We start from the raw sequence: 25,931 nt of genomic DNA on the forward strand, positions 1-25,931 counted from the left end.
TTTATTCCTTCCAAAGGTCAACACACATAACCAATTAGTAGCGTTCCCATCTAGGGAAAAAGCATAGGATCTAATTTGGAACTTTTGGCTAGCGGGAGAAACAGCTGCAGGCTTCCGTGCAAGACAGCTTCATGGCATTTGTGCCTTGCCAGCTGGGTTCGTTCTTGTCCTGCCCCTTCCAAACCATCAGCTGGCAAATGCGATTAGGCAGTGTGCCTTTCTGGTGTGAAATCGCCCTCACAATTTTGGGTAGGAGAGATGTGGCTTTTGTTTCTTAGCCTTGTGCCTGGTGTATGATTTCATGCAACTGTTTCCTTGATGTATCAGGCAGTATTTTCATTTAAGCAGGATTTTAATCACAAGGAAGTTCATTGGCATATTACTTGGAGGCCCTGATGCTTCCTGTTTCTTTTGCAGTGGGATTTGTTCTTGTTCATGCTTCGTGGTCTTGTTGAGCATGGATTAATGGCAGATACGGAGATACAGTGCTGTTTGCATGACCTCCAGAAACTGCCTTGGCCTTCAGTAAGTATGCCCATTTCAGGTTTTGGGGGGTTCAGAGCACAGTTAACACACAAAACACTTTACTTCTCGTTTCCCTTGTGCCAGCTGTGACAGCTACAGACTGAGCTCGTGTAACTCCTTGCTGACTAAGTGACTATCAGTTTGTTTTTTGGGCTAAATCCAAGGTGCTGGCTTTGACTGTTTAAAACCAGGGGATGGGAGCCTGCGGGTCCTCCTAGGTGTTGCTGTATTTCTGCTTCAATGAGCCGCAGCCAGTATAGCCAATAGTTAGGGATGAAAGGAGTTGTAGTCCAACATCTGGAGAGCCACAGGTTCCCCACCCATGTCCCCAAACACCTGGTTTCAAGATGGTTTATGGGACCATCACTTTGGATTCTACCACCATGTGTAGTGAGGGCATCCTCCAGAAATAGGTGCCATCAAGAAAAGAACCACCTTCTAGCAATCCCTCTCAAGATCTGCTAGGTCCACTATTGCAATCTTCAGGTGGATAGCGAAAGGCTACTTTAGCAGACTTGGCATTTAGTTTTTCCTGTATATTTAAAACAGTCTACATCTCTCTGTGTGTCAGCTCATTGTAGTCTTTTATGTTAATTGTTTGTATAAACCACTTTACGGTTGAAAAGGCAGCCCATACATTTTAATTGAAAATACTGTCTCGCTTCAGCCTACATAAAAGTTTCTAATTTTTTCCAGTTCCCATGGAACTAGACATTAAGAGGAACAAACTGATGTAAAGGCACAGGGACCACACCTAAGTAAGAGTGCTGTATGATGCTGCTGATCTATTTATTTAGAAAGCAATTATGCTGTACTTCAGTGAAAGCCCTCCATCTACAGCAAGGTCAAAAAAGCAGTCAGTATAAATGACTAAAAGAATATAGCAGCCGCATCAATAGCACTTATGGGCAGTGTTAATAGGACAGCTTGCAAGCATAGTGATTAGCTCTGCATATTCAACTACACTAATTCAAATTTTGTTCTGCATTTTTTTCCACAGGACTTCTCCAAGGAACTAGAAGCACTGTTACGAATATTTATTTCTGAGGAGTGCATTGCAGAACCAAAGACCCTGCCTTGTGAATTGGTGGGGCAGTCTAGAGGCCCCGTAGCAGCACAAAGCTAGCACAGAGATGCTTAAAAGCTGCTGAAACCGTTCATCACTTCCTGGCTCTGGTTGCGCTTGGGCATTACTGTGGACCTCCTTGGTCTTCTGCAAATAATGCCCAGATGTTTCAAGGGGAACACAGTGTTGCAAGAGGAGCCATTTTAAGCACCTTAATCGGAATTGCAGGAACAAGTCAATGTTTCTGCGTGTGACAGCATATAGGGTTTAGGCCCAGAGCAGCAATGGGGACCCCGTGGGCCTCCAGATGATGTTGGACTCAGCTTCCGTTAGGCCCAGCCAGCATGGTCAGTTGTCAGGGATGATGGGAGTCCAGCAGCAGCTGGAGACCAGAGGCTCATTCCTGTTCTGGAGTGTTGAAAGAGCCTGGAATCTGAACAGATGTATAATAGACTCCTAGGTGTCTGAGGATTCTTACTTAGGAAATTCTCAGTTCCAGTAATGTTCATGTGTGGCCTTTGGGGCAGAACGCATAATATAAGACTTCCTATTTATCAAGAACTCAAGTTTGAAAAATTTTAAATCCTTTACTCCTTTTAAAAGGTCAAATCATGTCTTAAAATACAACAATGTCCCAAGCATTGGCTTGTGGGTTTTTTTTATGAGTGTTTGCTCATAACGTAGATTTAATACAGTATATGGTTTTTTAAAAAAAAATAATGAAGGAAGGTTTCCTTTTATTAGAGAAACAGCTTTAAGTGGCAGCATTTAATGAAATATTTTCCCTTTTTGATAGAATGCTTTGAAGAACTGCAGAGTTGGAAACTCTGGCATTCCAGCATGTTTTAAAAGACAATCCTTCCTTGGGTCTGCTCTATAACTCTGTAGACTTACCTATAAAAATGGACATTCCCTGTGAGCTGTAGCCCCTCTTCTCCCCTTCCTTTATTCTTGCACCACATACTTTTTCTTCGGGAGTCCTGCTTGTCTTTTACTTTATTAAAAAGTAATTAATAAAATGATTGTATATACCCCACTTGTTCGTTCTTTATCCTCTGTATAACTACTTCAGCAAATTTCACGAATCCTCTTATCGCTCACTATATAACAAAATCTTCAGTTTAGGCTACCTGAATGTTACGGATTTTGATCCAAGGAAGAGATTTGTGGAAAACATAAATTAAGGGTGCCTGTAGCTAAACCATTAAAATTATGCTGTTGCAATAGTTCCATAACTGCCATTTTATGTAGTGGTGGACAGACAAGACTCGCAGCATTTATCTTCTACATTACCTCTTTTTTGCTGCTCCTAATATATTAACAAAGTCTGGAACAAGGCAAAAAGGAAAACTGATGAAAGAGATTTAGGGCGGGGGGCAAGCTTAGCAACATCTCTTGATGCATAGCCTAGTCAAAATAGGCCAGGAAATAATGGAACTTTTCTGTCATTTCCATATATAGAAAATTATTTTTATTGTGAGGATATGAAAATAGCAATCTTGGTTAAAAGCAGATATGGGCTAAAGATATGGTACAGTAACTGAGTATATTTCCCCCCACATTCAGTAGAAGATTTCACAGAAAATAGTTTTGCCTCACTTTAAGACTATTCTTCTCATTCTAGGCATTCACAGGTACCATAGTGTTCTAGTTGCAAAAGAAACCAGTTATTATATAAATAGTACTGTTGAAGTATCAAGTATTTCTAAAAAGCATACATTAATCGAATACCTGGAAAAATAATAATTAGCTTCAGCATATAAAACCATATATAAATAACTTAATTTGTAAACATAGAAAAACAACTGTGTGCAATTATAAAAATAAACATCTGATGCACTGTACAATAAGACATTATCCTTCAATAGGCACCATCTGTGTTGAGAGTAGAGTCCATCTTAGATGTTGTTCCTGCTAAAGCTGTTTGGTTCGTTAACAGAGTGCCATGTCCCAAAAAATTAAAAAGAAACAAACTAATGTAGCAAATACTTGGCCAGTGATTGGAAATATCTCCTAAAATATGTTGCTAGCTCCCTCTTAAATTATGTGATTGCTGGTACTGTGGGCAATTTACAGAATACTCCCTCCCCAATAATAATTATAGGCAATACTAAGCTGGTGTTCTTGATTCTGCAAATCATTTCCAGTTTCAATTGCCTCACAGGATTTCCGTAATACTGTATTTGGCATATTTCACCAAACTTTTTTTTCACCAAATAGAATTTCTGTGCTTTGATTTCTTCGTAACTGTAATAGCATCATCAATGCTGCCAGAAGGGTTAATGATCCTATCCCTGTTTATTCTGAAGCAAACCCTATTAGAGTCAACATAAGTGTCTTGAAGTAACTGCATTGGACTACAGCTTCAGTTGTGGCGCTAAGAGCTCTTCTACACAACCAGCAGCTAAATGAGACTTGTGAAATTACTGAAATTTCAAGCAGAGTACCACCCCCATTTTTTGAAAACACACGAGTGCTAGGCTCCAGGCAGCACCATCCCAGAACACAAGGCACGTCTACCAATTGGGGCAGGAAGGGGAGTGTCCCTCTTCCCCACGCTTCTGCCACAGCAGGAAGGAGTTAAAGAAACACTATGGCGCTGGTACACAACTACTTGGGATTACTATATAGCAGTTATCAAGCTTACTTATTAAGCTCACATACCAACAATGTATGCAAACAGCCTTCGTCTTTGCCTCGTTTCCGTTGTGAGAAACAAGAGGTTCACTTCATTAGCTAGAGAGGTGTTGCAGCAAAGGGAAGAAAGCTCATGGTCAGGTTATCTCCTGTTACTCACATGGAATGCTGCAAACAAGTTCCGAGCAGTGAAAGGTCCTAAGAAAACTGCTCGAGAAGCAAGTTCCTAATGGACAAGAAGCAGGCTGGCAGAAAATGATGCAGTAGCTATAATACGATGCCATTGTACTACTTGCTTGCTAGGAGTCTTATTTTAAGAAACAACCCGAGTCAAGTTGTCTACACCTTCACATGAAGAAAACATGCTTTTGGACAATATAGAGTAAGTGGGGAGTTGGGAAAGAGAATGCGGATGCTATTCCTTCACTATGAACAATTGGAGTGGAACAAATCATAACGTGATTTATTTGATATAATTGGGTTTGATGGGTTACTGCAGACGAGACGTTGAGCAGCAGAAAGTGCAGTTACGTAATAAAGAGGAAGGAGTCATGGGGAATACCAATAAGCATGGTGGAGCTGGGAGCAGAGCAAGAAAAACTCTTGCTCAGGCCTGTACAGATGGGGCAGGCAGCTAGGTACACTTGCCCTAGTCCTCGGAGGGCTAGGTCAGCCAGGGAGCCCCACCAGGGACAGCTGGTTTTTGTATGAGTGCATCACTTTATGCTTTCCCACCCCCAAGGCCTCAGACCAGCTCTGCATGGACTTGCTTCCACTGACCCCTAAAATCAAATTCATCTTGGTAGGGTAAGCATCTTAGTGCATTTACCCTGCTCTGAGCTTATCTTCACAATAATTTAACCTGCTGCTGATACAGAGATCTGATGAGTTTTTAATCTAATGGCTTCACTAGAGAATGTGTAAGAAGCTTCTGTTCAAAAGTATAGAGCAGTTGCTACTCTACAGTAGACTAGTCCCTGTTCTTGTGTTGAGCTGTCGGCTTAGTGTGGCTCAACCCCTTAGGCTTGTGGCGAAGTGATTCTGTAGTAGAACAGTGTGTCTCTTCCTGAGTTATGGTTCTGACGGAGGGCAAACGGTGACCACAAGGGCTATCACACCACCCACTCTTGTTGAACGCCTGGAACTTGGCATACCCTCGCTTCCCCTGGACAGGGCTGGAAAGTTATCCAAACAGTAAGCTGATATTGTTCAAGGATTAATACAATGCATTCTTCATTCACAAGTACCCCTTTGTTCAGGCACTCTGCAAGGGATATTACAGTAGTTTTGCTTCAGTGGTGAAGTGCTCCTTTAAAATAAACGTATCACTACGTTTCAAGTTTTTTTTTACATGGCTTACAGCATCAGCAGTCTTCCAATAGTCTGAATGAAGAAAGTTTTCAACTGAAAACTGCTAGTGGTTACAACCAGGCTTTTGCCTACCAATGTTGGTAGTTTGCAAAAGGAACACTTTTTGCTTGGCCATTGTTTCTGTTGAAGTTGCATTTCTCTAAAAGGCTGAACAGGAAAACTCAGCCAAACGACAGATGCTTCATTAAGGTTTGGTCTCCGATTGCCATGTCGAAAGCAGGTGCTCCTTAGTGGTTTTGTGTTGTGCAGTGAGCTTTCCTAGGATTTCTTTTGTCCTCCCATTTTTGAGTTGTCTAGAAAACAAGTTCTGGCATTGCTGGTTTCTTACATTTTGAGTTTGTGGACCATGTATACCACACATACCTAACCAGCCAGAAAGTGGCCAAGCCTAGCAATCACCAAAGGCTGTCGCTTGGCAATGGAGCTCAGAAGCCTTGCAGGGATGGCTGGGGCACCAAGGTCAACCTGGAGCAGCAATAAAAGAAAGCTTTGTCAGTAAGCGTTGAGAGTCCATTTCAAGCGCTTCTGTAGAAACATGCCAAATTGTATCCTCTGCAGTGAGATGGGAGAGGCTAGCTGAAGGAGGTTGCATTTGTCAGGCAGGTAGAAACTGGATCACTAGAATCCCCCTTCACATGTTCCAAAAAATGTGTTAAATGATAAACAGCTGCTACATGCATGAGCTTCCCGCTTCCAGCATCCAGAACACAATCACCCTTCATTAGGTTCCCAAGCCTGCTAAACTTCTAGTTTCTAGATCTGCACAGACACTTACCTGCACCATGTAGATAACTTTAGTGATATCTTTTCCATTCACCATGTCAGGCTCTAATATCCAAGCACTGGGCAAAATCTCCCCTCGTACCATATCTTTACAGGGACGAGGCATCGACTCTTCATACACAGATTGAATGGCCAGGATGCACACATTCTCCTGGATGCAAAGAAATCAGAATAAAGAGCTACGCTGAGAAAAACCCAGTAGGCACAAGTGTGGAGTTTCTCTTTCTGGCTGTTTCCCCTTTCTTCTGTTAATTAGGCTGCTAGGCTTCATATATATAGTTCAGCTGCTTTTGTTAACAAGAAAGAATAGTTCATCACAATCAGTCTGATTTGAGTCACTGGAAATAATTAATCACTACAATCAGTCTGATTTGATCACTGGATTTGTGTCCAACAATCCATGTGTAGCATGGGATCCAAAATTGTAATTATTGATTAAATTTATGGAATCACCTATCAACAGATAAACCAAAACCTGTAACATAGCAAAAAATAATAAAGTCCCTAAACAAGAGAGTTAATTGAAATAGAGAGCATAAAAAAGCTCGGATATAACACATAATTAAAATGCTATGTAAGTAAAAAGCTAGTCAATAAAATATTGTTGCAGTGATATTGTATGAAAGGTGTCCAACTTTCATCACAAAACTAGTTTTGATTATTTTTCTTACGCTATGTTGGATGAGGATTATTGAACATTGATAATAGTTACCTCTTTGGCTTCTACAGAGATGCAGCAGAAGTCTCTTGGTTGCTTCTGGTAGCACAAAGAAACATCACTCACCACGTACACTGGAATTAAATCCATAGAGTAGAAATGAGAACCATTTCCCCATTCATTTAGGCAGACTTCAGTCAGACTTCGCATTTAAAAAATACAGCACTTGGAGGATTAACCTAGCTGTTCTCCCAGCTGTTTGTTCCCATGATGCAGCAAACATGTCTCAGGAAATCTCGGAGGAGAGGTTTTAGGGGGGAAAGCAGCAGGTAGAGGGAAGGGTTATGATTCCCCTCCCACCTGCTCCTTTTCATACTCACCCAGCTCAATGTTGCTGGTGATTTTCTTATGCACTTGAGCCGTGGTAATGGTTTTGTCATACAGATGTCTCTTACTAGGATCCTTCAACATGCACAAAACGGTGGAAAGGGGTTTGTTGATCATGCCTGCTCCCAGGAACCCATGTTTGGTTGCTGAAGATGAGAAGGCTTTATAATAAACTAATACATCCTTCTCCACACATTGGTATCTGATTGGAAAGGCAACATGAAAGTGCATTTTCATTAAGAATATAATAAAAAGAGTCTTGAGAATACTTGAAGGAACAGTTGCTATAAACTTACTTCCAACCAGCTGTTGCCTGGCCATTGTAAAGATTCCTCAGGTCATTTGAGCATACTGCCATAACCTTTGAAAGCAATTAAAATTCCTTGTTATAGTCGTTACAAATCCCTTACATTTAATTCAGCTTTGTTTCAATTCTGTGACTGAGCTCAGCTTGAGAATGGAATTCAGTATCCTCTTGTGAATGCCATAAAATTATTCATTAATAAAATTATCCATTAAAATATAGAGACTGGAAACTATGTTTTGCTATTTTTTGAAGAACTTTCATAGTAAACAAGCAGGCTAACTGGGAAGCATAAACTGCTGCTTTCCTTGGATCGTAATTCATATTCCCATTTGTTGTCATTATAAAAACATCCACCATGCTGGATAAAAAATGCAGCAGCTGGTCAAAATCACGAGTTGCTGTTTCCGATATATAAATGCACTTTCAGTGTTTTTTCTAAACCAGACCTTGGCAAATATGTTCAAACTATGTTAAGGTCCTTTCAGATGTATAAACTGCAATCGTACAAAACATTTTCACTTCAGATTAAAAACAGCCAGTGAGATTATTATGGAACATTGTGGCTCGACGTACTACCACACTTTAGTTCTTGGTTTTCTTATCCAATAGTGGGAAAGTACACTTGGACAGATAAAAGGATATCTATTGTTCTCTCTGAGAATCTTCTGATTCCCTCTCTCATTAAAGCAGTGTTTCACATTCAGCAGAATACACTGGTATTTTCTTGCAGCTTTAAAGCAGTGAATTTTGTACCATTTGCATTTCCTCAGATTACATAGGGCCATCTCACAAAGGACAGCTTGCATTCATGGACCCAACCTCTGTATAAGGAAAACAGGTGTAGACAATTGTGAAAAAAATCATGTCAGTGCTTTTTTGTTGCCATTATGTGTGTATAGGAGCTGCATTCTCAGCATCTTCCAGATATACACACAACCAAAGAAATCCTGCTAGTGTCAGGACCCTACACATTCTTCCTTATGTAGATGTTGCCCCCATGTAAGAAAAATATCAGATGTAAGAAGGGCTTTGTAAAGGGAAAATTAAGCAGCAAATGCATAAAGCTTTTCTACAGCCTCCTCTAGTCCAGATAAAAAAAGAGCCACCATCACATTCACCACTCACCTCTGCAGTAGCATTGGCCAAGACGTGTTTGGACAGATCTTCATATCCCTTCGTAGGAGAGGATGGGAAAGCGCTAGGTGAAACAACTAGGCTATGAGAATACCTATGGCTGGAAGCAAGTGGTGACGGGATACTGCTCCTTCCCATAGATGAAGAGGTCATAGAAAAAGTCTCTGAAAGAGATGAGACAAATAAGGAATCGATGCCACAACAGATGCTGCAGACAGCTGGATTTGATTTGGATGATTCTTTCGCACATGCATGATGATATTTAGTGAATCAGTTCAACAGTCTGTTTAGCAAACAGGTAGTGATACTACCTAGGTTCAAAAACAAGAGTGGAGATATTCCCAGCTGTGATGCCCAGATGTATTCTGAGGTGAGCTCCCTCATCCTGAAATTCTTCCTCATAATATAAATCAAGAGTTACAAATTCATGCATGGTCTGCACTCATCATACTAGGCACTCAGTGTGACCATTGCTGCTGGCTTTATGTCAGAAGCTGATTCCTTGAACTCCACCCTCTATTGACCAAATTTGCTAGTCTAAGGTGTAACAAGTCTAACATGGCCACCCCTATGGACCCATGGTCAACTAGAGGTTTAAAAAATATAATACACAGAACATCTTTGCTCCAGAGAAATCAGTTGGGTTGGGAATTTCCAAGGTTGAAGTCTGTTGTACTTACACATTTGCAGCCCAATCCTCGTGGAGACTGTCCATTTGGATCTTAACTAAGCAAGAGCTCTACAACAGGTAAGTATTGCACCAAAGCAAAACTCCACTTGCTCCATAAGGTCAAAGTTGTGAATTTGTTTCCTGATTGGTTGGTTGCTTGCTTTTTTCACTTGTTGGGGTGGGTTGGAGTGGAGGAGTTTCATGCATCGGAGATTTTGTGCTCAATGGATGATCTTTGCTCACAGCTGCCTTCCCTGATTCCCACACTACATTTCTCAAGCAGCATGTGTGAACATATATGCAATTTGGAAAGCAATACATGCACAAAGAATTATGAGCCAATAAAGAACTGAAAACAGAGGACTGGATGGGAGAGTCTTCTCCAATGATGCTTATAATCGTCATCTCATTGCTGAGCTGAAAGGAGTTAGTCCAGGGGTCAGCAACCTTTTTCAGCTGTGGGCCAGACCACTGTCCCTCAGACCATGGGGTGGGCCGGACTATATTTTTTGGGGGGTAAATGAACAAATTCCTATGCCCCACAAATAACCCAGAGATGCATTTTAAGTAAAAGCACACATTCTACTCATGTAAAAACACCCTGATTCCCAAACCATCCACAGGCCGGATTGAGAAGGCGATTGGGCCGCATCCGGCCCCCAGGCCTTAGTTTGCCTGCCCCTGAGTTAGCCCATCGCTTGAGTCAGGTATTTACCAAGGAAGTGTACAATAGCAAAGGTTCCAGTGCATTCCTATCAGCAGACATACATCCAATTGATTTAATATTGATATTCCTCTCCCCCATGAATTTTACAATGTCTCACCACCAGCTTTTCTATAATATGTAAAGGAGAATTAAGTAGATGACCCTTGTGGTCTTGTTCAGTTCTATAATTCTATGAAGGTAATACATATTTCCCATTGAAGTGTGCCATAAGATGTTGCTAACTTGCTGGGAAATTTGGAGACCTGCATTTTCTTGCAACGTGTGAAATAGCTACTGTATCTGCTAACTGCTTTATAATGCCACGGCTATTTTACTTCTCTCCTTTTAAAAAACAGATGACCCATCCCATGGAATTCGTGATAAGCAGATTTATTTAACCCTCACCACTTGCAGAACCCTTTTGAAGCTGTTCAAGTACATAAAGCTGACGGTTTCTGATAGATGAGCGGCCTCTTGCATCGTCTCTTGTGTGTTCTGCTTCTTTGGGAGAAGTCTGCTAGATAGGGAAAAAAAAGGCAATGTGCACTCACAGGTGAAAACCAATAGCCACACTCAAATCTATCAGCTCAGTATCAGACAGTCCCCTTTCCTTGCCTTCTGTTACCCTTAGTGGCTTCTGCAGCAAACTTCCAAAGCAATCACATGCTTGCTTCACTTTTTTATGCCCTAAATAAGGTGTGACTAACATTTTTCTGGCCAAAGACCATACTGACCCATGACCAACTCTCCAGGGTCTCGTGATAAAGTGGGTGTGGCAATTTCTCTGCAAAAGGCCACTTTTGGGGGGGATTTCAAGGGCATCGGAACTTTTGGCATCACAATGTTGAAGAAGAAGAAGAAGAAGAGGAGGAGGAGGAGGAGGAGAGGAGGAGGAGGAGGAGGAGGAGGAGGAGGAGGAGGAGGAGGAGGAGGTGGAGGAGTTTGGATTTGATATCCCGCTTTATCACTACCTGAAGGAGTCTCAAAGTGGCTAACATTCTCCTTTCCCTTCCTCCCCTACAACAAACACTCTGTGAGGTGAGTGAGGCGAGTGAGGCTGAGAAACTTCAAAAAAGTGTGACTAGCCCAAGGTCACCCAGAAGCTGCATGTGGAGGAGCAGAGATGTGAACCCGGTTCACCAGATTACGAGTCTACCACTCTTAACCAATACACCACACCGGCTCTCAATTTGAATTCCACCCACTGTATTTCCTTCACTGAAACACATTGTTTTTCCTGTAGTGATGTATGGAAGTGAGAGCTGGACCATAAAGGCGGCTGTTTGCCAAAGAATTGATGCTTTTGAATTATGGTGCTGGAGGAGACTCTTGAGAGTCCCATGGACTGCAAGAAGAACAAACCTCTTCATTCTGAAGGAAATCAGCCCTGAGTGCTCACTCGAAGGACAGATCGTGAAGCTGAGGCTGCAATACTTTGGCCACCTCATGAGAAGAGAAGACTCCCTGGAAAAGACCCTGATGTTGGGAAAGATGGAGGGCACAAGGAGAAGGGGACGACAGAGGACGAGATGGTTGGACAGTGTTCTCCAAGCTACAAACATGAATTTGATGAAACTGCGGGGAGGCAGTGGAAGACAGCGTGCTCTGGTCTATGGGGTCACGAAGAGTCAGACACGACTAAACGACTAAACAACAACAACAAGCCAAGCATCAATTTGTACTACCCTTAATGCTTCTTTGACACACAAGTTTTTGTTTTACCTGGCATTCTTGTTTGCCAAGGATGCTAGTAGGATAAGTAGCTGTGTTACTACTATTGTATCCAGATGTTGGTCCCGAAGACAGACTGAGGGTGGAATCTGTGCATAAAGTGCTTGTGCTTACAAGGGTCTTCAGTTTGGTTTCTTCCTGTAATTAACAGACCAATGTTATTAATTCTAGAAAAGCAAATAGTTTTGGAGTTTGTTCACACAACCACTTAAGATGCTTATTTTCCATCTAGTTCTTTTTTAACATCTCGTTTTGATTTAGTTTTTCATTTTTGCCAGCTTGCAATTTACATAATGATGCTAAAGTGAGTGACTGGTCCTGTCTGCACTTTTGCTTAACATACAAGTAATAGATTTCCTGAAAATATAAGCAACTGACAACTTTATGAGAAATTTAAGCTACCTATGGGAACCAGGGCATTTTCTTATTCCCACTTTCTCTGCTCTGATGTGCACACCTGACTCTGAATCTAGCACTGATTTCCCCCCCTTCCAGACACTTGGCATCTTTATCCAGAGTCCTCTTTAAAAAAATAAAAATTTAAATGTAGGGTTTTAAAACAAACACACACAACAACAACCTTGAAACATTATTCCAGGCAAGGGGGGGTGTCTTCAAGATCGCCACAAGGGTTTGCTAATTAACAGACTGTACGGCCAGCTAGGAAGGAGGTGGCATAACTGATAGCTGTTACAAGGACCAATCAATTTGCACTCTGCATAGGTGGTTTCTGCAAAAAATGGGGGAAACTGATTACTCCTCAGTTCACTTCTCTGAGGAATATTGGGCATCTGCCCCCAAAAAAGGTGTGAGGATCTACAGGATGTGTGTGTACATAGGCTTATTGGGGCTCTTTCTGAATCTGTAGTTGGGATTTTTTTCTGTTTGTGGGATGCATATTTTGGGGGTATATAATCCTGTTACATTTAGACAAATAGCTTAAATAGTTAAAATCTAATCTGAAAAATGGAAATAACTGATTATAATTACTTTTGTTGGTTAATTTTAGTCAGTTGCTCCTGTACTACTAGAGAAATGTTTAATGTTTGATGTGTATCACTTTTTTATTATTAACATTAATATTCTGTTGGGAGCTACCCAGTGTGGCTGGGGAAACCCAGCCAGATGGGCAGGGTATAAATAATAATAATAATAATAATAATAATAATAATAATAATAATAATTACGCTGTTTAGCATTTTTAGGACAAAAATGTGGATGGAGCTCAAAACCTTCTGACATTGGGGTGGGGTGCCATTTCCATGAGTGATAAACTGTGTTTCACCTATTTAATGTGCTTATATCCCACTTTCCTTCTGTGGAAATCAAGGTGGTATACATGGGGTCCCCATGCCGTCTCTCATCCAAGCACTGATGATACTGTACTGGCTTTGCTTTAGAAAGGTTATTGCATCACATGCCTCTAAATAGACACAATCTTCAGTGGTTTAGAACTTGCCTTCTGTAGCTGAGAGTGCATCTGCTCTCGAATGCGCCTCTTTTCTTGCTCAGCTCTTTCCCGAAGCTTATCCCTGGCTCGTGCAATTTCCATTTTGGTCTCCTCTCGCGCCCTCTGGTAATCTCGGAGCAGCAATTCGATCTCTGAAGGATGCTGGATCTTTTTTGGTTCTTGAATTCTTGAGGGGGGAATGAAAAAATCATTACAATCATTGTCTTTTATTAATAGTGGTAAACATTAGAGCAAGCACTGCTTTATGACACTAGAATGAGAATGCACTTTACAAAAAAATAATAATATTGCTTTCGCCTTTAGCTTTTCCAATTCTACAATATCTTTTTCAAGCAGAAATCATGGGATGTGGTGTGGATTGTGCTTCTTCCCGACTGAAAATTCCTTTAGTGAAGGATTATGGGGAGAATTCAGTTTGACAACAACCCAGGAAATGAAGCAAGAGAATAATAATAAGGGGGGGGGGGAATACTTCTATCTACTTCCAAGACCACCCTTCTTGAGATACGATTTTGTTTTAATGGCTGAAACATTAAACATGAGCTATCTTCCAGTCTCCTCAAATGTATCATCAGTGCTGTCATACAATATGAGTGTTTTGACACCAGTAAAGGCCCTTGGCCATCTCTACCTTGTATTTTCCACAACATCCCGTCTCAGTTGTTGTAGGTATTCGCGGCGGCGGCTAGGGAGATCTAAATCCCTCTGGTTCGTTTCCGCTGTCTGCAAAAGGCTGAGATGCTTTTGTGGGCTGAGGCTACGGCTCCTTCTGAAACACTGAAGCTTCTCCTCCCGCTGCTTTCTCAGTATTTCAATTGACTTCCTGTGCCTATAGTGGGGATGGGGGGGGGGGAGAGAAAGGTTGATACTTCATATAAAATTTAGGGCCATCTGAGTTTTCAGTCTCAATGGAAGAATAATTTTTAGGTACTAGTGATAAAATCCTACTTTCAGACATACAGGTTGAGCCTAAGAATAATTACTCAGACGTAAGTGCCAATGGAATTTATGGGGCTTACTCCCAGGCTAGTGAGTACTGGACTGCTAAATAGTACTGCTAAATAGTTTTATCATTGTATTTTCACTGCTGCCCTGGTGTATTGTGTATGGCAGCTTTGTCAGCAGATTGGAATTCTTAACACTACCTACCACTGCCTTAACTATGTCAGAGAAGAATTAGGAGCAATGATAAGTGGCGGTGCTGAATAGATGTTTATGTTGTTGAAATGATAATCATGCCCTTGAAGTGGCTTATTCATTCATATCTATCTCTATCTCTATCTCTATATCTCCTCTACCCAATGAAACTCTTGCAACTTTGAGGGAAGAATGAGAGTTGGATTACATGAGATATAAGGCTGTTGCTGAAAACAGTAGCTCTAAGTCAGGTTTCCTCAAACTCAGCCCTCCAGATGTTTTTGGCCTACAACTCCCATGATCCATAGCTAGCATGACCAGTGGTCAGGGATGATGGGAATTGTAGTCTCAAAACATCTGGAAGGCTGAGTTTGAGGAAGCCTGTTCTAAGTGAAGTCCCCAACTTTCCTCTCTGTAACAGCTGATATAACTTTTCCAGGATGATGGTGTCGGAACAGACCTTGGCTGAAGCTCGTGATTAGTGAGGAGAGAGCTTAATCACAATCCCAGGTTTGGATGGTGCACTAAGCCGAAACTTGGTTTGGCTCAGTGCAGCCGGAAAGCAAAAGGGTCTGTCAAGGACCAATTCATGTGGTCCTGGTTAGTCAAACCAAGTCTAAGTTTCTCTTCTCCCAACCTTACCTCAATGACAGCTGCCAGGGGCGGGAAGAGAATATGCTGCATTATGAAGAGGATATGCTGCATTATTACAGAATGGGGGAATGAGACACATGGAGGCTGTTGTCAGCAGCTGCTTTGTGTCTTCAGAACACCTGGTTCTGTTGTTGTTTATTAAATTTGTACACTGCCCTATAGCCATAGATCTCAGGGTGGTTCACAACATGGAATTACATTATAAGAGACACAAAATACATAATAAAATACAAAACAAAAATAAGAACAAAAACAAACCAATAACCACCCCTGTTCTAAACAAATACATCCAACAGATTCTGTAGTTTATTAAAAAGAAATATTCAAGATTGAAAAGCACTACTTCTAGCCAATTTTCTATTATTTTAAATGTAAAGTAATTTACCTTTCATAAAGTCGCTGTTTTATGGGTACTGATGTCAAGTCCTCGACTACTCCACTCTGAAGAATCCTCAGCTGGGCATCTGTTTCTCCAATGCCATAATTCAGCTTTGCTTCAGTAAGTTCCACAGTAAGAGGATGCTGGTTCATTTCTAAGTGTATGCTAGACATAATCTGGGCACGCTCTCTTCGGAGCCCCTCAATCTCCCTGGCTCTCCTTTCACTAAGCTGGGATCTCTCTTCTGCTTCAGGTGCTCTTGTGTTAACGGTCTTCCTTTCTGCCTGGCTGTGGATATCACCAGCACTTCTAGTCAGGCTAGTTAAAGAAGAACGAGAACCTCCCTGCACACCACACCAGTTGCTGAATTTATTGTGCAGAGGCAGGTCACGTAGACTGTAGCTTCGAAGTCTGTGGGTCTTTACTAAGGAGGTATTCTCACTCAGTAGAATTTCAGTGTTACAATCACTTTCTGTATCAGATCCTGTATCGTCATCTTCATCACCATCATCTTGCACACTGCTCCTTTCAGACACTGGAAAAGGGCAGTGCTTTTGGTTTCTCCATGTCTGTTGGTGTTGCGGAGAAAAAGAATCAGGCACACATTCTGGTGTCTCACTTAACGATCTCTGAAATGACTTTTTGGTGGGTGAGCATTCTGAATTTCTAATGGGACTTTCATATTTGATTCCTCCAGAGAAGTTTCTCGCCCTCCTCGTGGCTCGTATCTGACGAAAGGAACGTTCCACTGGAACAGCCTCTCTGTGATCATCAACTAAGTATTCCCCATGGCTAGAAAGTTCTAAAGTGCTACTTGAATGATAAAGTCTTTTGGTGTGAACTGCAGTATGCGTGTCAATAGTAAACCTGTGCTTTTGTTTTGAAGCACCTGAAAATTCTCTAGCTGCACTTTTATCAAAGCCATCTTCAGGCATTTTGTACATTTCCTTGCTCTCTCTAGACGTGGTAGACTCACTGTCCACCTCAGTTTGTGAAGAAGAGTCTACACATGGCTCCCAAGATCTAAAGTCATATTGTGGATCTGAACCATTTCCCCTAAAACTTGTTTCTGAGCTTGCAGTATGTTTCCGTTGTCCAACAGATCCTTTGAAAGAACAAGCAGACTTGCCTGATGTGAATTGCTGGCTGGCTGGAGTGGCACTAAGAGTCAAAATTGGGGAAGAGGCTCGGTCAACTAGCAAGCTATTATCCCTTATTCTTGGAATGTCAGTTTTACCAACAGGCTTCCTGTCCTGAGAGTAGCATGCTGGAGACAGAGAAATGCTAGAGGCAGGGTTACTGACCACAACATCTGAAGACTCAGGTCTAGAACCAAGTGAAGATGCAACAGGGGAAAGTACTGCTGGGGCATGTAATGGCACTATTGGCACCTTTGATGAAGAACTGGAATCTCTACTTAAGGAAGGCTGAGGCATAAAAGAATCTTCTGGGATATCATCATGGCTTCCCTTGTCAAGCATGCCCTGCAATTTGTGTCCCATGCCTTCTGACATTCTTTCCTTAGTCAGAGCTACAGAATCTGTATGTACTAACTTCACAATAACATTTACCTCCTGAGACTTCATTGTCTCACTTTCCACATTAGTGTTGATTGTCCTTTCCTTGTCTTTGTTCTGAAGGTGTCCTAAAGTATCTGTCTGAATGCCTACGTCTTCTGTTGTTTGGGTACAGCTGTCAGTCACAGTGGTTCTTGAGCTTTCTTCACCAATTGCTTTATGGTCACTTGGTTCACTATCTTTAACATTCTGTAAGGACAAATTTCCCAGCAGCTCAGAAGTGTTGTGAAGCAGCTGTGAAAGGTGCAGGGAAAGATTCTGCACGCTTGACCAAGAAGAAGGCTGTTGGAATGTATCCTTGCTTGGCTCAGGATTTCTTGCAGATATATCTGTGTTGCTTCTCCGGTGTCTCTTCTGCCTTCTATGCCTTGTTGGTACCTCTGTCTGTGTTTCCCGGTCACAAGTGAGTAGTTCTTGTGGTTTATTGGAGGATTTCTCCGACTCAGAAGGGTAGAGAAGAACAATTTCATCAACTTGCATGGAAGCATTTCCAGACTGCTGAGAACCATTTTCACACCTGGAAATGCAGTTTTCTGGTGTAGCCTCAAGTTCATAATGAGAAACGTTGGTACAAGGCTTGCCACTCTCATCTGAATGGGTAGAGTCAAAGCCTTCTCTCGCAACATCCCATCCCTGGAGATCTTCTGTGCTACTTATGGTGCTGGATAACATTCTTGCATTAGCATATGAACTGAGATGAGAACGGAAAGGGGAGATTTGAGAATTCAAGCCATTATCCACACTGGAGCACCTCATAACTGCTTGATTATCCAAACTCAATGGAGGTGGGTTACTAGAGACATCACTTGCACTTCCAAAAACATATTGTTTCCAACCAATCTTGCAGCATTCATCTTGCTGCCATGGGTGAATATATGGGTTGATATCACTTGAACTGAAGTGCATTGTATCTTTATTGTCTGTTGCCTCCATTTGATGTCTGATATCTTCATGTGTACTCAAACTGTGTTGGTGTGCCAAAGAAACATTATTTGAGTACTTCTCTGTTTCTGTATTCATGGGATTGCCAGTTGTGTGGGCAACAGCTACTGGATAGTGAGCAGCGGAAGGATCTGAAGAATGACTTTCCTGAGTGCTCTCTCTACAGTTTCTTTTATCACAGTAATTAGACCTCTGGGCTTGAATGGATTTCTTTTGAAATCTCGGTTTATATTTAACTGGCATAACATTGTCTGCCTTTAATTTGGATAAGCTTTCAGCTCTGTGCAGTTCATCGTCAGTTGGAGATGGTGGTTCAACACTCATATTTAACTCTTGTAATGACTTTGAGGTAGAATGTACAGAAAGGTCAACTTTAGAAGTTTCTGAAGCACACTCAAAATTAGATATAACAGTAATAGATGGCGCTGATAAGCTATGACTCTGCAAACATGGCCGTTGTCCATCTTCTTTGCTTCTGTTTGAATTCTGTGAAGTAAAAACTGCATTTTCACTTTTAATTATCTCTGGTGCAGGTTCTTCCTGCAAAGTCAAACAGCTGCTTCCTGATAAATACTTTGAGGACATGCTGTCATTAACTATTGAAATATTTAGCTGTTCCGACATTAAAGATTCTCTCTTACTCTTCATCACCTTATGTGCAATTATATGATTATCTGCATTTGTATTAGGGAAGTTGTCTATATCAACCCTGCTAATTAACTGTGGTGTACTCTGATCTTCTTGCATATCAAGACTTGAATGCAATGTGTGATGTAAAGTTTTACCAATGTTTTCCAAATAGCCCTTTTGCACTGAAGTTGTATCCCTTGGTTCTTCACAAACATCTCTTTCATAATGGAATTTTTCAGTTTTAAATTCGTGTATTTCGCTGCAATCTAAAGCTGAGTTTCCTTGAGAGCTAGAGTTAGTATCAGAAAGTGGGAGACAACCGCTTTCTTTCATAAGAGAAAAAGAAGTAGTTTCAGAAGCACATGGCTGTGGGTCTACTATCACAGAATTGTCACACTGGCTTTCCTGCATCAGACTGCTGGCAAGTGCAGGGCAGTTTGATGCAGCAGCATTCAGAGGACCATGTCTCTCAGCATCACTATGACTAGTATTGAGGCTAGGAGAGGTATCTGAAGAAAAGCAAGCAACATTTGGAAAACCCTGATGACAAAATGCTCGACTTTCTTGTGCTCGAAATGAAGTTGACAAAAAGGTATTCTGCAGTGAGTCAGTATATGGTGGACAGCGAGAAGATGTGAAGCCTTCCGGTGATCTTGGGGACTCTAGAATGTCCACATTTTTAAGCACAGTACTAGTGGAGATATCTTCAACTGAACATAAAGCAGGTGGCAATGCTTTGTCACTTAGAACTATTTGTTCTAAACTTTGATAAGGAAGCAAGCTTTCCGCTTGCAATTTTATTTCTGTCCTATCCACATAATCCCCAGGCTGTGAAGACTTAGTATTTTCTTGTTTATGTAGACATTCAGGGAAATAATCTTGACCTTGGTTTTCCTTCTGATACATTTCCGCCGCTTGCTGAGTAGTTTTGGTACTATAACTAGGATTAGTGATTTTGCTATCTTGCTGGTGGTGTACAGAGTAATCACCAACAGTTGCGGCAGGGACATTAAAAATGCCAGAGTCCAAATATTTGCTTTCCCCAAAATACAAAGCATCAGCTTTGTAGTTGCCCGTAGGGCATTCTAGCAAATGCGTGGGAAGCACTGTTGAGCTGTTCAAGTGACTAGCAGAGTATTCAGACAAATAAGAACTCATCCTGCACCCTGCAGCTCTGTCTTCACCAAAATGAGCATTTCCCCATAGGGCTTGGTCAGAACACCCTGAAAGTTTTGCTCCATCCTCAGATACTGCTATAGAGTCGTTTAAGCACCCCATACAAAGATCATTAGAAGTTCTGAACACGCGAATCTTAGTTTCTGGTTGGCACTCCATTTCTCCAATACTATTTCTTCTGTATTCTGTCTTGATGCAATCAGTGCCTAGGGATTTATGTGTCTGTTCATATGGGATTAATGAATCTTTCTGACTGACAATACTGTTAAAACACTCGTGAGAAGAAAGCTCTGGTAACAATGGTGTTGCTTCTTCTACATTTTCTCTGAAACCTGAAGAGGGATAAGTAGTTGTTTTATCTGAGGTTAATGAGTCTGATGTGGCAGTTTCTTTTTGCGATGTGTTTAATGAATTTAGACACTTTTCTTCTTCTTTTGTGCTGTATTCTCCTCGAAAGCTGTCCGTATCGCCACTTGTACTTTCAGAAGGAAACAATGTCTTGAGAGGACTAGCTTTGTTTTGTGGGTCATCAATAGTAGCTGATACTAGTGATGCACGGCACTCTGCGATATATGGTTTTGAAAATGTGTCATCCTTACTAGGATTCTGCTCAGCTGCAGTGTAATTAGACATTTTATTGGATATGAAGTCTTCTTTCCCCTGTCCATTCTGTTCTAGCTGATCAGGAGGAAATGCAATACATTTATTGTTCATGACAATGTCAGAAAGTGAGTCATTCCCCACCACTTTGTTAAAGGTACGTGACATTCTAGCTTCCAAGTCACTATCCATTTGTGTTTCATAGTACTGGAGAACTACTTCATTGTTGATACTATTACTTAATAGCATTTCAGGACTGCTTATTACAGTATGGTCACCCTTCATATTTTCTTCATCTGTACTTATTCCAGGCAGCAAAGAACTATATGCAGATTGATTACAAAGGTCTTCAGCAGTCGCAGAAGTTAACCCATAGTTGTGATTTCTGTGTTCTAGTGGACCTGTTTGGTTAATGGACATTGAATCATCAAAAATTTCATTCCTTGAAAAAATGAGAGGCAGCCTTTCCTTTTCTTCTGATAAATCACTTAACACGGTGTCATTGTTTGAAAACCAGTAACTACATTTGTTCTCCAAGAGAAATTCAGCTTGATTTTGTGAAACATCCACTTCTAGGCTTTCTCTATTTTCCTCAAAATTTTCCCCAACCTTTTGTGTTTTTAAAACACACACATTTTGTATAATAGTACTTTGGTCCAGTTTCATAGCTGTTGCCAATGGCAGGGGGGCTGTTGGATGTATTGTTTCTTTTTCCTTGGGTATGCAGTTATCTGGCATACATTTATCATCACATATGCTTCCACCAAAATTTGCATCACAGTGTTCTGAAATATTTCCATGAGAATTTGTAGAAAGACACTTAGATCCATTGGTATTTTCACCACTGCCAGTTTGTTTAAATTCTTCACTAATCCCACTCTGTCCAATTACAGTTTTTTTGTCACCTTCACAACCATTACTATTGTCTTCTGGTGTCTCAATTATACCTGTGTAAGTCCAAAGCCCTGATGATTTTTCATGCTGTTGTGTTTTAATAATATCAAGACACACTTCTGTTATCTGGTGCACATCCCGCTCTTCTTCCAGATTGGAAGAAGTGAAGTATATTTCTGGTATTTCAGAATTTGTTCCATTATTGGTGTTGTCACAATTAATAAAACCATGTACTGGATTTTCTTGCTGCAATACAACATTGTCATCAGTGTGTAGCCGAGTTAACCTGGAATTCACATTTTCTGTTGCATCACAATGTTCTTTGCTCCCTGTTTCAGAACAAATCACGTCCCCATTAACTTCATTTTCTTGAACAGTCTTGGGGTACATTAACAAGCTTTCTATTACAGATGTCTCATTGTCAGTATATTTATTTTTATCATCTTCACTATAGGTTAAAGCATCTTCTTGCCTACACTCAATGGTTATTGCAGTTGCTGAGGGCTCAAAACTCAGGACATTTTCTAAAATTCTGTCAACCTGAACTGGTTTTTCACATTCGTCAAGTAAGTCTGTAATATTTTGAGGAAAACTTGTTGAGCTAGAACACCCAGCCGGCACAGTGCACTCAGAGCTCGCTTCTATGTCTGCAGGACAATCACTCTGTTTTACAGTTTCATGAATTTTATGTTCATTAACACTGCTTGAATGAATAAAGCTATCGGGTTCCATTGCTGGTTTTGCTGGACATGGTTCTCCTTTGTTTTCATCAATCTGCTGGATATTTGCTTCTTCATATGTCACTGTTGCAGCCAGCTTCTTATAATGTTCCTCGCTGGTACTCTGAACCAAGTTAACATTTTCTGAGTTCATCCTACTCTCTACAGTTTCACTTTGAAATTCACCTCTATGGTAACTGTGCAACCTCTGACTATATTTAATTTCCAATATGTCACATTCTAGCTTATTGACACTATTCATTAATTTAATAAGTTCTTCAGAGTTTATCGTCTTACTATTAAGTTCACATTTATTATCTTCAGAAGCTCCAGTATCAAGGCCATTTTTTGGATGTTCAGATTCTTTATCCACATACAGATTCTGTTCTTGGAAAGCTGTGACTGATTCAATTCCATCATTTCCCAGCATTCCCCCACAGTCCTTTTCAGTGTTACTTCTGGCTTGATTAGAATTCACTTCCACTCCTGAGCCATCATTTTTGCTAAAGTCCACATGGAAAACTGCAGCTTCCTTCCCTATGCTTGATGCAGGTATATGCCAAGCTTTGGTTTTGCCAGACTGAACACTGGAGCCAAACAAAAAAGTATCTTCAACTTCCTGTTGCACTGTGGGTTTCTGATCAGTGGTGCCAACAGAGTTAGGATCATTTACATTATTTTCCACGGAACTAGATTTGGTCAGATGAACATCCTTAAGTGCCATGGAACCCTGACATTTCCCAGGATATTTTCCCATTCCAGCTGTGTCTTGATAATGCATATTTGAATTAGATTGGAAAGTGGACTTATCACCATCAACTGAAAGTTTAGTTTCCCCCCCATTTTTGTCCACAGTTGAACATATTGATTTGTCAGTCACCAAATCCATAGAAGTAGATGAAGATGTTCCCTGGCCAGAAAAAGAGAGCATGGTTTTTTCCCTTTCACTGGTCTGTTCCATCATATTTTCAGTATCAGAAGTTAACAAAACCTTTTGGCTAACACTACTTCCAGAACAGTCAAGTTCTGAACCTGAATGAGAATCACTTGTTAATAATTTAGTCTGAATTTCACAGTTACTTTCTGAACACAAGTCTTTCTCTTGAGCTGCTTCTTCTACTTCTCTAAATGAAGGGACCTCTAAAGCAGATTCTGTCACCGCATCTCTCTTTTCTTGCATACTGAATCTCTCAGTCTCAGAAATTTGTATTGGTAGAGCAAACTGATCACTGTGGCAAAAATCTGTTTTCTCACTTTGACACAATTTATTCTCTATACCAATTTCTTCTGCAGCCACTTGTTGGTATCTTGTTTTTGGCACCAGATCAAAATTACTTCCACCATGTATTAATAAGTGTATCTTGTCACTAGAATATTCTTCTTCCCCAACATTGTTGGTACTCTTGCTTAATGCATCACAGAGATAGAAACTTTCATCACTAAATAAATTCACTCCCTCTTTTGAAAACAAATGTTCATGACCTTGATACTTTTTCTGTGCTTTACCCAATGAAATCAAGTCAGGAGATCCACTAGGTATCGTGCAGGTGGATTTATCTATGGGGTTTAAATCAACTACCTCCGAGTCTCTTATGTTGCTGTTAGAGTCACAGTCAAAGTCTTCTTTTTCAATTGTTCTAAAGAGGCATTCTTTGAAATTAGTATTTACATAAATGTCTTCTTTCTGTATAGTAGCAGATCCACCCTCAGATAATTCATCAGGCTGCTGGCAATTAGACTCAGGTAGAGAAGCAACTTCAGAATAACCATATTTTGTAATAAATGTAGAACCATGACCAAACTGAACGTTTTTGGTTGACAGAGAAAATGGTGGCATGGCTCCTGGAGCTTCAGTTTCAAGGTGTTTCCTTGTTTCTGGAAATGGTACTGATGGTGAAAATAATGTTTCTATTGTGTCTGGCTCATGAGAAACCCAATAAGGTTTTTTATAACAGGAGACGAATGATAATTCTGCAGCTGACTGCCTTAGGTCATCTTTCTTCATCCAGCAGTTTGACTTGTTAATAGGGTGAAGCTGAGCAACCCGGAACTCTGAGTGATCTTGGGAAGAAGGCATTCTTATGATGGGGCTGGTCTTTCCATTTTTTGAGTCACAAGACAACCAAGCATCTGGGAAAACAGGAAGGTTTTCACCTGAAGCATTTGATCTTTGATCAAATGAACTCTCTGGTCCCGAAACACAAATTTCCATTTCTTTTACTGATTGATCATAAATGCTACTAGAACTAGACTGTGTACTAGCATCCAGATAAAAAGAATCGGTATTCAGATTCAAGTCACTGGGTCTTTTTACACTTTCCTTACAGATCTCATGGTTTTGCTGCTTGTTGCTCTTTCTGGATTTTGACCTTGGGTTTTGCAAATTCCAAAAAGCCTCCGCAGGAACTTCATCAAATGACTCTAATTTGGACTCCTCTGCTATATCTTCTGAAACTTCATCAACATCCCCCAGACTATCAAGAGAAAAGCTTCTTTCATTCATAGTCCAATTATTGTTTTTTGATAAAGATGTGTTTGCTAACGGTGAGGCAGACTGACAGTTATTAACAGGTTCCTGAGGGACCTCAAGAAAATTAATTGTATCTTGACTTTCAGTTTTCTTTACTTTTTCTGAAAGAGAATCTTGGGACATTTGGCTGTCATCACTTTCAGAACCTTCCAGCTCAACTGTGTCCTTGATTCCAGATGACTCCGTATGACTCAGTTGACTTGTCAGGATATTTGCACTAGCAGATGAAAGAGAATCTACAGAATAGGCACTATCTGTATCCGAAAACTCAATGTCATCATCTTCTTGCCAGCTTCTCAGTGGCTTGGGGACTGCTTTTGAGATTCCATCGCTCAACACCTCAGCACTGTGCCATCTTTTTTCCTCATGGCAGAGCGGTGTGGAGGCATTTATATTGTTAAGGCTTCTTGCTGAAGTTGCTAACCTCAGGAGTTCAAGCTCTTCCTCTGATTGTTTGTCCTTTGAATGTCTTTTCACATTATTTGCTGTTTGGCTTAGATGCTTTTCTGGTGGTTCACCATATATTGCTGATTTTTTAAGTTCCTTAGAGGAATTTCCTGGAAGTGAAGTTTTGTGCTTTTTTCTTGTATCAGTTCTAGTCTTTCTGCTAGCTTCCTGAGCGTCACTCTTTTCTAAGTGCTTCCCTTTATGCTGATTTGAATCTGCCGGTGCTTTTAGTTTCCCCACCTGTCTTCCAGTTTCAGATTCACTTTTTTTCTTGAAGTGGTCAGGAGAACTGGTCCTAGAAAACTGGGCTTTAGATCTAGTTTGCCTTGGTCTGCTATTTGATTTCTCCATTGTTTCGATTTCTTGGCAGATAAGAGAAATTACTTCTGTATTACTACTGTCATTGTTCACTCTTCCTTTACTTCCCAAATATAATGACTTTTGAATTTTGATCTGCTGTCTGTTGTTTGGGAAGGCAGAATCTCTCTCATCATGAATGTTATCTCTTCTGGAAAGTTCTTTAATTGCTCTTGGAAGATACTCTACAGACAGTGATTTCCTTGGTTGGTTAAGTTCACAGCATCCATGGCTGTGTGCTGAGGTAGGTACTTGAGAGGGATCCCTCTTCAAGAAAAAACTGTAAAAACAAAACCAACAATATGTTAAGAAATTTGCTATATGGTGTTTTTTCTAAGGCAGGTGCAACATTGCTTTCATAATCATGCTTACCCCAGTAGAAATCCTATCATTGCCATTTGTTTAGGAGTCAAGTGGTTTCTCTGTGGTGGACTAATAGGCAA

The 25,931-nt window shown here is 40.8% G+C and overlaps 2 protein-coding genes across 7 annotated transcripts in view; one reads left to right on the top strand and one right to left on the bottom strand.

Moving 5' to 3' along the window:
• The window catches only part of CDAN1 (codanin 1), a 39,419-nt gene extending 36,792 nt beyond the window's left edge, over positions 1-2,627 (top strand). For 2 of the 3 annotated variants that reach the window (XM_083398066.1, XM_083398064.1), the window contains exons 27-28: positions 418-525; positions 1,526-2,627. In XM_083398066.1, coding sequence (XP_083254192.1) covers positions 418-525; positions 1,526-1,651 — 234 coding nt within the window. In that variant the 3' untranslated portion in view covers positions 1,652-2,627. Of the gene's footprint in view, positions 1-417; positions 526-1,221; positions 1,467-1,525 lie in introns of those variants that run through there. The other variant, XM_083398065.1, reaches the window with a different exon arrangement.
• Positions 1-25,931, bottom strand: part of STARD9 (StAR related lipid transfer domain containing 9) — a 96,910-nt gene that overhangs the window by 11,376 nt on the left and 59,603 nt on the right. Inside the window, exons 23-33 of one of the 4 annotated variants that reach the window (XM_083458534.1) lie at positions 15,623-25,768; positions 14,078-14,275; positions 13,435-13,612; positions 11,967-12,113; positions 10,650-10,761; positions 8,860-9,032; positions 7,724-7,788; positions 7,421-7,629; positions 7,095-7,174; positions 6,375-6,533; positions 5,963-6,064 (exon numbers count right to left, since the gene is read on the bottom strand). In XM_083458534.1, coding sequence (XP_083314660.1) covers positions 5,963-6,064; positions 6,375-6,533; positions 7,095-7,174; positions 7,421-7,629; positions 7,724-7,788; positions 8,860-9,032; positions 10,650-10,761; positions 11,967-12,113; positions 13,435-13,612; positions 14,078-14,275; positions 15,623-25,768 — 11,569 coding nt within the window. Of the gene's footprint in view, positions 1-3,039; positions 6,065-6,374; positions 6,534-7,094; positions 7,175-7,420; positions 7,630-7,723; positions 7,789-8,859; positions 9,033-10,649; positions 10,762-11,966; positions 12,114-13,430; positions 13,613-14,077; positions 14,276-15,622; positions 25,769-25,931 lie in introns of those variants that run through there. The other 3 variants (XM_083458536.1, XM_083458535.1, XM_083458533.1) reach the window with 3 other exon arrangements.

The sequence above is a fragment of the Podarcis tiliguerta genome (genome assembly GCF_965153285.1).
Source record: "Podarcis tiliguerta genome assembly, chromosome: 1".
Classification (NCBI taxonomy): domain Eukaryota; kingdom Metazoa; phylum Chordata; class Lepidosauria; order Squamata; family Lacertidae; genus Podarcis; species Podarcis tiliguerta.